At 35.5% G+C, this 15,318-nt stretch overlaps 1 protein-coding gene across 1 annotated transcript; it reads right to left on the bottom strand.

The window, feature by feature from the left end:
* Positions 1-800: 800 nt before the first annotated feature.
* On the bottom strand, positions 801-12,197 carry LOC129757171 (UDP-glycosyltransferase UGT5-like). Its single transcript, XM_055754302.1, has 4 exons — positions 11,963-12,197; positions 11,812-11,899; positions 11,551-11,736; positions 801-2,307 (listed from the first exon to the last, which is right to left on the bottom strand). Exons 1-4 carry the CDS (start codon positions 12,128-12,130, stop codon positions 1,181-1,183), a joined length of 1,569 nt encoding a protein of 522 aa, XP_055610277.1. The 5' UTR covers positions 12,131-12,197; the 3' UTR covers positions 801-1,180.
* Between the last annotated feature and the right edge of the window lie 3,121 nt (positions 12,198-15,318).

Here is a 15,318-nt window from a genome sequence, read left to right as displayed (position 1 = left end):
CTGTAGATACTATTCCAAAAGAACTTCCCTTTTTGCTTATTTCTGAAACTTAAGCTGTCTGAACTCTGAAGTGCTTTTGGATCCTTGTTTCGAACACTTTGAAGTACTCTGAATACTTACCTAATTGAAATTCTGTTGAATATCACCAAAATATCCCCTTTTCGAAGCTAATGGGCAACAGAAAAAGAATTTCTTTATGAAAATTTCTGGGATTTTTAATAGTCATAAACAATTTGAATTCTGCAAATATATTTTGGCAATTTGTCAATGCAGTTAAAATCCGAAGTTTTCGCGCTGGTAATTTGTAATGTCGCCGTTCCTGATGTTGACTGAAACTTCGATTTGGGGATTCAGCGACAATACGATCCACAGAAAAAAAATAACCCTCAACTTGATTTGGATCAGTCGGCAATAACCTTCCTGCTACTTGAATCGTCCCCTTTATCGCGAAGCTCCGCTTACAGCTGTGCGTCTTCATGCGGCTCAAAAAAATTCTTTTGTTTTGTGCGATCGATTCTTCTATTGCTCCCGGTCCGGTAGGAGAATCCGGTTCGAAGGACCACTTTGGATTTTGACCCACGGCAACGTAGCCAGAACGAAGTACCAGTAAGAAGCGCAGTACTGTATTGAAGAAATGGCCAGCTCAAAACTGTGTTGGGGAATGAGGTGGGGCCATCATCATCGTCAAAAAGAACCAATGGTCACGATCAACTGTTGACTTGGGAGCCGAACAATCTGTGAAGACTCATACCAACCAGGATCTTTCTCATGATGAAGAATACACCAGACATTTGCTCACACATTTATTCCGTAGAATACATACTAATTCGTCCAACGTACGGAAACAGATTATCTGGTACTTATTTCTTGATCTTTCAATATACTCACAAAACCCCAGAATAATTAACATTTTTAATATCAGGTGTGATATCGTGATATCATGTTGTTTTAAATACGTTGTCGTGGGAGGATTCTTATGAAGACCTGTTTCATATATCTAAATGTATTGAAAACTCAAGAAACTTCAGTATTTTCAATAACAGATGTAACGTTTATGTTTTTATTATCTTCGAAACAACATTCGACTTTCTTAAATTAAATGGTTTTTTAGATACTAGTAGCTTGAGTTAAAACTTTAAATTTTGTTTTTAGGTTGATAGGCCTTAACATTAGTTTTTATTCAGTTTCTCTTTTTGCGATCGTTAGCGCTTTTATAAAATTCTTGTTTCCGTTTACAAAGCAATCGCTTCAATACCAAAACGATCAACAGAGGCACCCCAAAAATGACCAAAAATACGTCAATATTGTGGTATTGCACAAAACTAAGATCAACCGAAGCCATTCGAATATGTTGGGCTCCCTTGTGACGTATTATATATTCGACCCAGTAAACAGCCAGATCTAGCGGCGATTGTGGTTGATCCCGATACCGCGTGGATATTGCTTGCGCGCTGTTGCGGAATTTTTCGTTACCTAGAATCGAATTAATCGCTTCGTCGAGCCTGTCCTCCGAAATTTCTTGATACGCTACCGATAGACCGTAACCTCCCCGTTCGGCATTGGCCATGTTGAGATGTTGATCACCGAAAACTGGAATACCAATGACCGGAACTCCGTGATACAGTGACTCGGTAGTACTCAGCAGTCCTCCATGGGTAATGAAGAGTTTCACATTTGGATGTGCAAGCACATCGTCTTGAGGCCACCAACTTTGAACGATCACGTTCGAAGGCTTGTTCGGAAGGTTGTCGTCTTCCCATTTCCACAGGACTGTTTGCTTCAACTTGGCAAATACTTTCAGGAAAGCATCACGTTTAGCTGGCGGTAGATCTTTACTTTTGATGTTGGATCCCATGGAAAAGTAGATTACTCCGTCCGTAGCATTGTCCATAATACTTTGGATACTCTCCGGTAGAGGGCTAGCAACTCTGTTCACGTGCATACCCCCGACTTCAATCATACCGGTAACGTATGGCCGAGGATAGCTGATGGAGAAATGGTTATTTAGCAACACAGCCGATACAGCTGTCTTTTTGAGCTCGTCAAGTGACGGCTTCGGATCCGGGAAAGCTTGCTGATAGAATTCTGTTTGAACTGGTTTGTCCATAACGTTTTCCACTAGGATTTCAACTCCCGACATGACGGTATTCATTAATCTTTGAGCAAAAGTCATGTGATCGGTGAATCCGAGGAATGGATTCGGCACGTATGATGGGGGTGCGATGTTTCCTACCAGATCGTTGGTCCATTTGGAGGCACCAAATGTGGAAACACCGATGCATGGTACGTTGAAGTGATGGACGAAACCTATAAATAGTATAATAAATTAATATATTATTAATAATAATTTTAAATATCGTAATTAATTTTGTCAGGATAAGGATTCATCCTGGACCACTGTGCATTGGAGCAGTCGATTCAGAGGTATGGAGAGGAAAGCAGCTACGTGGACAAAAAAATCTGGGCAAAAATCGGGTTCAGTGGACAAAACTTTGGACCGGAATGTAATGCGTGCTTACGACAGTAAGAAAATTGTCTCAGTCAAGAATGTGACCTAAAACGTGGATCCCTTCTCCGTACGATTCCGTTCACGATATACATATCAAAGAAATGCGAAATAAATCACAAATTCAATTGCAAATAACTCATCACAGTCAACTCGAATCGCGTCACAATATTCTACAAACTTGTTTTTCATTGTTTGAACTACAATTCCTGATATTCTGAGCTTTCTAGCACACTGGAAACATATTTTAGAACACAAAGAGTGAAAATATGTCGATTTTTCATACATTTTGCCGAAAATCTCCATACAAATTTCAAGTCCTTTGCGCCAGCTCGTGCTTCTGCCAAATGACCTGAAACTTTCAGAAAGTCATTTTTTCACCTAAAGGCACCAACCTTAGGGGGGGCGCGTGGAATATACGGATTTTTTTTTGTTATGGGCCAGTCTAATGGGACACCCTATAAGTCCCAGAAAGTCGATTTTTTGCCAACATTTTTTTTTTTTGAGATATCACCAGATCTCGACGTTTTATGCATTTTTAAGTCATTTGGTATGAAAATTGAAATTTCCGATTTTCTTTTTGGGGCAATTTTTGAAATTTCTAGGTCGATTTTTGACAATTTTTTTTTTCAAGATAACATCAGATTTCGAATTTTTATGCATTTTTAAGTCATTTGGCATTAAAATTAAAACTTCGATTTTTTCGATTTCCTTTGGAACTATTTTCGAGGGTCAATATTCGAAAATTTGAGTGCATTGAGGCATCCCTTAATCAAGTCCGATTGATCTGAATTTTTGCACAGGTCAGTTTTTTCGGCCAAACTGCAAAATGTATATGGCCGGTTTTCTAAATTCAGCATGGCTGCCATCTAAAGGGCAGTATAGTCAAAAAATTAAAAATTATTGTTTTTGACCGGACTAGTGTATAGAAAAAAGATTCTATACACTAGCTTTATTAAGATTATTCTAAGAACAATAAATAACTTGATCTGGTTGACCAGTACATATGTAGTTTTCACGGATTGCATGCATGTTCTATTTAAAACTTTCCTTGATGGAGTGATACTTCCAGATTATTTAAAAATAATGTAGGGAAAATGTACAAAAATATAAGCATTTTTTAGAAAATCGTAATTTTCTTCTGATTTACCTTAAGAATATTTTTTATAACTTTGCTAAGCGCTCATGCAATTTTAATAAGCGTAGAAAGATAAATAAAGCTGTCTAGGGGAGATAAGGGCAAAATGGCCACCTGAGGGAAAACGCTTATTTAACCATAGAGAACAGCTGTAATATGTGAATTACATCATTGTTTCGTGTTCAGACACTCAAATAGTCTATTGCCTTATTGGATGAAACTTGAAAAAGTATAGACAAAAACGTTTAAAAATGCATTTTAAATTTATTTGCGTAAAGCTGAAAACAAGTCACTGTAGGGGCAGATTGAGAACCCCCTCTGGGGCAGTATAAGCACCATTAATCGGGGCACGATGAGCGTTTTCTGCCGGGGAATCTAGCAGCGAATTCGACTCGATGAAGTCAACTGAATAAAAGAGCTACAGCTTGACTTCCCAAGTAACCAAAAGTCTCGTTAAAAGGGTCGAACACAGCTTAATTAGCATAATCAATGCGCTGAAGTTCGTTTTATTCAGCCCAAAATTTAAGTTCTTATTGAAACTTTGAAGTTCCTTTACAGATTTGAACGGCCTTCTATTCAGCCCACAAGTAAACGTTTAATCAGCAAAAACAAAAATTATTTTCCTCTCCTCTCTTACTTTGGTCACCATCAGCCCATGTGGTGCTGCCGGTTTCTCGGCATCCATCTTTATTCCTCACATCACCTCCTTCCTCAATTGATTTTACTTAATTGCTTTGTTTTTAACTTTGTTCGATACATGCCGGCTCGTACGCCAGTTCTGCTACACAATATTTGATTCGCTTTCTCGAGCAATCAAAAAAACCTTATGGAAAAGTCCTGGTATCAGATTTGAACCCGATCCTCCGAGATGATAGCCAAACACGCTGCCTCGACACCACGCCTAGATGATGCCTTATCGGCAGCCAAAATTCGAAGTGATTATAAGCTTCCTTGAATACCCGCAAGGGCAGCCAGCGGCCAGAAGCAAAGACGCATGTTGAATATTACTAAGAAACATTACGAAACGGCATATAAATCAATCATCGGTTAAAATAATATCGGTTTTTAAAAAAAATGAAATTCCATGTTTATAACTGTTAAGCCTAAAATTATACAAATTCTTGAGTTTTTCTTGATGTTTAATTAATGAATTGCTTCAACTGACTTTCTATGTGTGATAAATTCGTGGTAAGTAAATACAGGTGGACGAAATTTTATAAAGTCAAAATATTTACTCTTTTCAAAAACAATCATTTGCGAGTTAGCTTTAAGTTGTTCTGAGTTGAAATTTCAAAATAAACTAAACATTTCAACAATTTCTAAGCTCAAAAAAAAAAAGATTTATTTTTGATATACCCTTTTGTGATGTTTGTTCACATTTCATATTTTTGGAATGGCGGACATGTTTCAAAAAAGGCTATTTGGGGAACTTCTTGGAACTTGAAGTTCAGAGAAGGCTATTTGAGGAACTTCTTGGAACTTGAAGTTCACAGAAGGTTATTTGAGACCTAACTTGTAACTTTTATACTGTGTGGATGCGATTGACATGTTACAAAAAAGCTATTTGAGGAACTTTTTGGAACTTCAATTCTATAGAAGGATATTTGAGGAACTTTTTGTAACTTTCATGCTCACATTCGAGAAAATTCGGTATCAATTCCCTTTGGAACCTTTGTTCAGCAAAATTCGAACACGAGGCACGAGTTTAAGTAGATATGAGACTTTTGGTTGCTTGGGTTGTTTCATCTGTAGATTTGGCCTATTGGTAAGGTGTCGGAGAGATAATCAGTAGACTCGAGTTCGATTCCTGGTCAAGGTGGTTTTCTTCATTTATCATTCATGATCGATGCATTTTGCACTAAACGGTGAGGTGTAGATTCATCAAACAAAGCAATAACAAAATAATCTAGCTATGTTTGTAGAATTCAAAAAATTAACACATGCTCATACATTATGTTTCTGGTTTTTGTTTGACGGATAATGCTACTAGCCGTGTAATGTAACAATCAAAAAAATCAATCATGAATGGTATGTGAAAAAATATCCCCTTGAACAAGAATCGAACTCGAGTCTACCTCCCCGACACCTTACCAATAGGCCAAATCGGTATCCGAGGGTTTTTTGGGTCGGAGATGGTTTGTATAATAGTTTCAAGAATCTCACTTTTGATGAAAGGGGGGTCCCCATACAAAATTATCTCTTCACATCTTATATATAAAAATGGAGGCGTTTTCTTTGTAACAACATCACGTATGAATGGTCGGTCGGAACAGGCCCGTGCGAAGGACCCGTCCATGGGGGGGGGGGGGGGGGTTTTCAAAATTCAAATTTAGCTAAAAATAATAACAATATCAAATTACACAATAAAGAAGGAAATTGATTTCTAACATCATTTCCCTACTTATAATTTTCACACGAACTAAAAAAATAATAAATTTTATTGATAAAATAGACCAATCAAATCACAATGGATGTTTTGAATCAATGATGTTTTTGGGCAGTTATTGATAAATTTTTCAAAATGATGTTCCTTACTCTGAACTAGAAATTTGCTTCAAAATAATATCTTAACAGTCCAATTTTTTTCAAATTTGAAATATGTTAATATTTCCAAAATACAGATTTAAAAATTAATCTTAATTCGAATAATATCCAATAAATAAATGTCAGATCAGGTAAAAATTAAACCATGATTGATTGTTAGGAAAATGATAATAATTGATATTTATTACTCATCTTAATTTACATTTCTTATCTTCATTTTTAACTCAAGCGTTGATGTTTTTTGAATATGAAAAAAAAAATTAATCGCAATTTAAATGAATTTTTGATAAGGAAAAAAAATTAAAGGTTTATGTTTCAAAACACAAAAATTTGAATTGAAAAACATAGACAAACTTTTTAAAATATTTTTTAAAATTTAAATACTTTCGGTAAATTTATTTAAAAATTGGAAAAAAAAACTGTACTATTATTATTATTATTACTATTATTTTTATTAAAGACATTTTACCATTTACATGGCATTCGTGTCTGTATAAAACTGTACTATGAAATTCGGTAAACTCATTTAAAAATTTAAACAAAATATTAAGATGAAAAAGATAAGTTTAAAAGGGATTTTTTTTCAATAATTACGTCTTCCCGATCAGGAGAGCATATCAAAATAATAAATCAAACGTATCTCACCAAGATATTTACATCTCATTCAGTTATAATTAAGTACTCAAAATTTTTGATTTAACTTTCTCCAATCTGAATTATATCTTATTCTGATCGACAGACTTGAATGGGGTTGAGCTCATTTTCAATTATAAAGATTTTTTTTCGGATTGTCCTTAAATAAAATGATTATATCTTATTTTGATATACGTGCAACTTTTTCTGAAACACGGACATCGAAGTCAACGGCCCAAACCGTACTTTAATGAGTTTCGCTCAACAGATTCTTGAAAAAGAGTCCAAATTTTAGGAAACCAAAAATGGAACATGGTTTCAACAAATAATGTGGGATTCCTCTAGAAATTTTTTCGAAGCATTTATATCTTGATAAGTTATAATTTTGATAGGATTTGTTCTGCCTAATATCAAACTATGCTATCTGAACCAGATATAATCTTGATAAGAGCATATCAAAAACTGATATAATTAAGCTATGATCGTATAGATTTTTTGATATAATTTGAGATATTTTAACATCCTACGAGTACTGAATTAAAACTCATTAAGATAGAAAAAAATTAATATCAAAATATCTCATCTTGATATTATTTTGTTTTTCCCTCCTGATCGGGTTACCATTATTAAACTTATTTGAGAAATTTAATTGATAACTCAAGAGAGAAATATTTTGGTGATTTTGGTGCTTATATTTTAATGATTTATTTGGTAGATTTTAGCGCCCTGAACTCGAATCTTTTGTTAAATTTTAACTAACAAATTTTGTTTAAAACTGTGTCAGTTTTAAGTGAAATCAATCATTGATAACTGATTAACTATAAAACATACATTTGAGAAAAAATCTGGTCCTGATTTCTTTCATAATACTTCATTCAATTTAGGAATAATATTTTGACGGTGATGATGATGATGATGATGCATGATTCAAAAAAGTAAAATTCGACAGTTTTTGAAAATTTTGAAAGACATCCTTACAAGTATTTTTGAAATTACTGCAAAAAGGTTAAAAAAATTGGTTCAAACTTAATTAAAAATTCGTTAAATGAGAAAAGTAAACAAATAAAAATCAACTATAACTTTTTTCACAGAACTCTAAATTACTTTAAGTTTGAAGAAAATTGTTTAATGATTTAAAAATTTTATTTCAAAAAAATTTTTTTTTGTTGTTTTCAAGTTTTGTCAAAAAAAGTCCAGAACTTCCTTAAAAGATTTTAACCTATTTTGAAAAGTTATTTCAATAACAGCTGATCCCTGATAAACAGATTGTATATTTAGATTCGGGGCACTCAAGTTAGACAAAATTACATTTTTTAATTCATTTACTTTGGAAAAATGTAGATTTTGTGGTCTAGTGTTATTAATCAAAACCTTTTCAAATCTGATGTTGAGCTAGAATAAAAAGTACAAAATTTTATTAAGACTGAAATTAGTTTCTTGAAGAATAGTTCATATCAGCATAACATTGTTAATGACATCAAAGATTTTATTAAATCAAAATTTAAGTAATAAGGTAGAGGATTTTTTATTGTTTTTTATTTGCTAATTTTGTTGATCATTGTGCCTGTTGCATGGTTTCCAACTTTTCGATGTAGAAAATTAATATTCGATAAATTAATTTTAAAGTTTAAATTGTTCATTTCAAATTCTGTTCTTGTTTAGTTACAATTCTTAATAAAAACCCATTCTAAAGACGAAGTTAAGGGTTTTTGTATGTCAAGTTAAGAGTTTCAATACAAAAGGTTAATTGAATAGCAAATCAAAATTAACAATGAAAAATTGATTTCAAATCGTGAAGTGTCGTAGAATGAAATGTTTCAAGCCAAAGGTGTTTTAAGACTAAATTCCGCCGGAGGCGAGCAAAATTTTTGACTTGCTTGTTAACACTTATTTAAGATCAAGTTATTTTCCAATACTACGATGAAAATTTTACTTGAAATAATCTTCATGGGGGGGGGGGGGGTTAAACCCCTAAAACCCCAACCCCCCCATCCCCCCCCTCGTTCACACGGCCTTGGGTCGGAATGAAGTGAAATTTGGTATCCGAGGGTTTTTTGGGTCAGAGATGGTTTGTATAATAGTTTCAAGGATCTCACTTTTTATGGAAGGTGGTCCCAATACAAATTCAACTTTATTTGTTACGATTTCCATAAGAATCTATTCGCGAGCACGGTGCAGTTAGGGACGTGTAGATGAAATTAAACATTTATTACGATTTATAGTTTAGAAGGTAAAACGAAGTTTATCGGGTCAGCTAGTATTTCTCCTGCACCGCTAGTTAAAGTAGTCCCACATCACCCTGCTCTACTGGCATCACTTGAAATAACTAGGCCGATCGCTATAGTAGGAAAACCAGCGACCTTCTACCTCGACTTCAAAAACGCCAACTTCGATGACATCTCTCACATTCTGGCAACTATCGACTGGGTATCTGAGCTTGATCTGTCAAATCCTAACGCCGCTGCTGATACCTTCTCACACATTCTGAATTATGTCATCGATCGCCACGTTCCAAAACGCTCTAGCAGCGGAAATACGCGAATCCCCTGGATCACGACTGAACTGCGACAACTGAAGACTGCTAAAAGGTGTGCTCTTCGAAATTACAAGAAGCAAAAATCATCCTACACTAAGGATATATACCGTAAACTTAACTCCGTTTATAAAAAAGCCAGCGAACGTTGTTACCATAACTACCTACGTCGCGTACAACGTAACCTCAAGTCTTGCCCAAAATCTTTTTGGAAACACGTAAAGAGTCAGCGTAAGGAACCTGGTATACCTTCAAACATGTTTTTGGACGACATCACGGCGAACTCTGATCGTGGTATCTGCGATCTCTTCGCCCAAAAATTTTCCAGTATCTTCACTTCAGCTTCAACATCCCCAGAACATTTAGCTAGTGCTGTCAGAAACGTTTCGCCAGTGGGCTTTTCAATAAATGGTTTTGAAATCGAGGAGGCAGCCATCTCTAAAGCAGCAGCGAAGCTCAAGAATTCCTTTTCTACAGGTCCGGACGGGATACCAGCTGCTTTTTTGAAAAGTTTCATGCCTGTTTTGCTGACCCCTATTCGGCTCATTTTTCAAGCTTCGCTTGATAGAGCCATCTTCCCTCTACTATGGGAGGAAGCTTACATGTTCCCGGTTCATAAAAAAGGAGATAGGAGAGATATTAACAATTACCGTGGAATCTCTGCTTTATGTTCTATTGCCAAATTATTTGAATTGATGATCTTGGATCCTTTTTTCACGTCCTGCAAAAATTACATCTCCAATGATCAGCACGGATTCATGCCCAAACGCTCTACAACAAGTAACTTGCTAACGTTTACTTCTGTTGTGCATGAAAGTTTTGCTGCCAAATCTCAAACTGATGCAATCTACACCGATCTGTCCGCTGCATTCGACAAGGTGAACCATGAGATTGCCATCGGAAAACTCGAACGCTTAGGATTATGTGGTACGCTACTGGGCTGGTTCCGCAGTTACTTAACCGGTCGTAAATTGATTGTTCGAACGGGTGACACCTTTTTTAGGCAGTTCCCAGCCACCTCTGGTGTGCCCCAAGGTAGCCATCTAGGACCGATCATTTTCCTAATTTATTTCAACGACGTGTTGTCACTCCTCGACGTCCCCAAACTCTGCTATGCCGATGACCTAAAACTATTTTACACCATAAACGACCACGACGACATAAATTTTCTGCAATGTCAATTTAACCTCTTCGCTGATTGGTGCGACCTTAACTGTCTGCCATTAAACCGCAACAAATGTGCAGTCATCAGCTTTTCTCGTAAGCGGCAACCTTTAATCGCGGAGTACTTCCTAGGAGACGGACCCATCTCACGTGTGAACCACGTTAACGATCTTGGCGTAATCTTAGATCAGCGCTTGGAATTCAAGGCACACACCAACTACGTGATTGACAAAGCATCCAGAAGTCTCGGTTTCATTTTTAGAGTGGCGAAGGACTTCAAGGATGTGTATTGCCTGAAAAGCCTATACTCCAGCATCGTTCGTTCCATCCTTGAATACGCATCAGCTGTCTGGTGTCCCTACTACCAGAACGGTGTCGATCGGCTCGAGGCTATCCAGCGGCGATTCTTGCGATACGCCCTTAGACACCTGAACTGGCAAGACCCTTTTCGCTTACCTAGCTACGAAAATCGATGCCTCATTCGTCGCCGACCTCCTGTCATCGCGAATCGACTGTCCCACGCTACTGGAGGCTATTCCGCTTAGTGTACGACCCCGTGGTCTTAGAAATCTGGATCTTCAGTTGCACATTCCCCTTCGAATGAACAATTACGGAGCTAACAGCGCCCTCATCGGCGCAATGAGATCGTTCAACCGTTTCTCGGCGCATTTTGACTTCGACGTTTCGAGGGACGTTTTCCGAAGAAAAGTGATACGGGCCTTGAGAACCCCATAGTTAGACTTAATGTTATGTTTTTAATTTTTAATTTTAAGTAATCATTTGGATCAACATGTGATCCGTTGATAGGAAATAAATAACAAATAACAAATAACAAAACATATCCTCTAAAATACTTTTTTAAGTTCAACCTTAACAAAAATCGATCAATCATTTCTTTATTTTTGTCCCTCAGAAACAGAACTTTCATAGGTACAATTAAGTTCACTGAACGCAAAGACGAACGCGAAGACGAAAATGAAGGTCAAAGCTGAAAAAAAAAACATCTTCGCCTGGACCGGACTAATATCTTACCGAGCATTGCGTCATTCATAAAGATCTCGAGCACAATCAAGTCGAAATGTTCCTTCGAAGCGATCAGTTCTACCACAGCCGGATCGTTGAGGGTGCCATTAACGACCGCATGGCCGAAACCGTACGTTGATTTGATGGTGTCCAGCATACCCTTCTGGGCGAACTCCAACATGTTGGAAGAAAATGCTACAAAAAATGAGTAGAAAAATATGATAATTTTACATTTACTCACAAAAAAAAGTTAAAAAGATTGTAACTTACGTTTTACAGCTTCCCAAACTATGGTCGTTGTAATATCTCGATAGTTTTTGAGTGGTTTGCTCTGCGGGAATGGACTCACAACCGTGACCTAAGAGATGGAAAATTACTAATTTCTCTTGAATTTTGTTAAACACAATTGAACAATCCTTACCTCATGTCCCTTTTTTGCCAAAGCTTTCATCAACGAGGATCCGATGATGTAATGAGACTTAGCAGTGGTAGGGAAAATTCCCAATATTTTAGCGGATTCAACATAGTTCAAATTGGATATCCACGCTACACTTAAAATTAGTATCAACCACGAAAATTTCATTATCATTCTGCTCGCGATTCCTATCTCTTATCAATGAATTAGCAACCGAATTCAAATTTCACAACCTGCCGGATCAACTCGGCAACAGGTACTGACCGTTGTCGTTAAAATCACCAAAACGAGTTAGAATCGACAAATCTGCCGAATTTTTTGTCCCAATCACTAACAACGGCTCATCCATCAATGGATCAACTCGCGGTTCTGATATGCTGGAATTTTTGAATGGAGAACCTTCCGTGACGGCTCCCGCGAGAAAAAAAAACACTTCGTCATCTTGACCACATTAAAATCGCGTTTTCAGCTGTTGTGTACAGGTGGATGATTTTTGTTGGACCAAAGAACAACTTCTAAGATTGGATCTGCGTTCCACATGGAAAAAGGTAAGGGACCATAAATTTTAGCCGGTTTTTTGGAATCTAAGGTTTTTAAAAATCTCCTTTCGAATGAAGTTAATAATTGAAAGAAGCACTTATTGAGTTGAATTCAAAATCCTTCGAAAGTGTTTTGTTGAGGAAAAAGTGGACATACCCTAAATTAACTCTATTACTAATATGGTTGTACTCCATTTAACCGAAACCTTTTGCCCAGAATGAAAAATCCTCAGAATTTCAAGAACCATTCCCATTTTGAAATCCAAGATGGCGGCTTCCGCATAACTTCAAAATGCTTAACATGACTGGCAGATCCGAATGACTTTCAAAGTTTAAAATTATTTTATTATTATTATCAAAATATGACTAAAAAGCGCATGAAACCCCAATAATAATTATCGCGTGAAAGGCCTAAATGAGTAGAAGTCTAATTTCGCTGTCTGACGCCGTCGGACGCCCTCTTGAAACAAAACTTCCACTCAACTTCAAAACATTGTAAATGACTGAAAATCGCATCAATAAAAGAAAATCTAACAAAACTTCGACAAAAATATTTCAGAAATTACAAAAATATAGTAAAACTATGACAAAAAAACAAAAAAAAATCCGAAAAATCTACGAGAAAAACAAATTGACAATAAAATGACAACAATCTATGACCAAAACATAGAAAATAAAATATGACAGATGAAAGAATTATTACCAAAATTTGACAATAGAGTAAAAAAAACTATACAGATAATTTGAAAAAAATATGACAAATGTGATAAAAGTAAGACAAAATAAAGATACTTTTTTTACAAAACCAATAGAATACGCCATTTTTTTAAATAGTTTAACAAAGTTTGGCAATAAAATGACATAAATCAAGGTAAGCCTTAAGCTTTGGTTTAATTGATTGAACCTGAGTCAGGATTTTATTCGTATATTTTCCCGTCTCATGTCCAATCATTATTCCTTGAATGCGGTACTCTATCGAATAAATGTTGCTGGCAGCAATTTATGCGGTTGTGGCCTAGGTTACCATGACATCGAGCATATTGTTTGGTCGTGTGAGGACCACCCTGTCGCCAGAGCGAATTTCATAGATTCCCTTCGGGCCCGAGGAAAGCCACCCAACGTTCCAGTAAGGGATGTGTTAGCTGTGATGGACTTGAACTATATGTTTGAAATATATCTTTTCCCTAAAACTATTGATCTTCGTCTATAATTCTTTTTATTTTCATATTTCTCTATCTATCTACTTTTTTTCCCAAAAGTGAACTAGATATAAGCACACAATTGTAATCAAACAAAACTAATTTGGCTCCTTAAAGCCTAAAGGTATGAGCCGTTTCAAATAAAGAATTTACAAAAAAAAATGATACTATGACAAAAATATTACAAATGTGTTAAGCGCTTCAACGACAAATGTAATTAAAATAAATAACAAAAATTCACAAAACTTTGTAATAGTTTTGTCAGATATTTGTCATTTTATTGTAATTTTTTTTTATAATTTTATAATTTTTTTAATTTTTTGTTTTTTGTCTAAGTCATGTCCGATTTTTATCATTTTGTCAAATTTTGTGGTATAGTTTATAACATTTCTCATTTGTTTGTATTAGATTTTTCAGATTTTTGTCATATTTTGTTAAATTTTTGTCATATTCAGTTGTCATATTTTCATCCTCTTTTTCATTATTTTGTCATATTTTTGTCAGAACTTTGTAATATTCTAGCACATTTGTCATAATTTTGGCGCTTTGATGTAATTTTTTTGGCACTTTGATGTCAAAGTTTTGTTAATATTTTTCACATTTATATGACAATTGTCAATTTTTTTATGTTAGTTTTATTATCATATATTTGTCAACTTTTTGTGATTCTATTGTAAAATTTGTGTTATGATTTTAACCATATTTGTAAATTAGGTAGCGGTACCGTGGTTGAATTAAAAGGAATCTTTTGATTACTTTGATTCAATAAATTCAATTGACATCACTGCTGAGTGCCTCGCCAGGTATTGCGTCACTTCTTTTCATGCAATACTTCACGAGGCCAGTGTCAATTGAACTTATTATTTTTCAATGCCAAAAAAACAAACTCCTGTTAAACAGCTAATAACTTTTTTGCCTAATAAGTTACGAAATTAAAGACTTCGACAAAGTTCTTCAGCGATAAAAATCCTTTAGAGAATTTATAAATTGGCACTAAAACCATTAGCGGGCTTGGTTCCATGGAGAAGAAATAAAAATGATGTTGATATTTCAGTACAAAATATTCAATTTTCTCATACAAACCTAAAAGTTCAAATTAGCTCATGTAAACGTTACTTAAATTTTTTGCCAAAATCATGGATGAGTTTAGAATCAAAAAGAAGCTTTTAAGACCCCAGGGTTTCAAAAATTCAAAAATTACCCCACTTCGACACAGTCTAATGTCTCATGTGTGTGAGTGTGATCAAGATATAATTTCCCCTATTTTTTGACAGACGCTTTTGGGTCGTTCTTTAATGGCGTATTTTTTTTTGATTCAGGATTTGGCTCTAGAACCGTCAGAATAAAAAAGCAAGTTTCGGGTTTCGAGTTATTCCATACGTAGGTGTGCGTGAGAACAAGCGCAATGTTTACATGCAGCTGTCATTTTGTTCTCCCTTCTGGATTTCTTCATTCGGTTCTTCACATCCGGATTGCCGTTTTTCGTGTCCGGATTGCACTGGACTGCAGATAGTACGATTTTTCTTGGCTGAGAGGTTCAAAATCGCGGCAATAATCATTTGCCCGTTCATTATTTCAACTGTTTTGTTTTCAGCCAAAAACAGCTGTTTAATGTTTTGACAAC

Source organism: Uranotaenia lowii, chromosome 3, assembly GCF_029784155.1.
Source record: "Uranotaenia lowii strain MFRU-FL chromosome 3, ASM2978415v1, whole genome shotgun sequence".
Taxonomy (NCBI): Eukaryota; Metazoa; Arthropoda; class Insecta; order Diptera; family Culicidae; genus Uranotaenia; species Uranotaenia lowii.
This window is presented reverse-complemented; position numbering and strand designations above follow the sequence as displayed.

Excerpts from the sequence above, each read along its gene's own strand:
- LOC129757171 (XM_055754302.1), bottom strand. The coding sequence starts at position 12,130 with ATGATAATGAAATTTTCGTGGTTGATACTAATTTTAAGTGTAGCGTGG. Across the intron at positions 11,737-11,811 it reads AGTTTGGGAAGCTGTAAAAC|CATTTTCTTCCAACATGTTG; the intron begins GTAAGTTACAAT and ends CATTTTTTGTAG. Across the intron at positions 2,308-11,550 it reads TATGAATGACGCAATGCTCG|GTTTCGTCCATCACTTCAAC; the intron begins GTAAGATATTAG and ends TACTATTTATAG.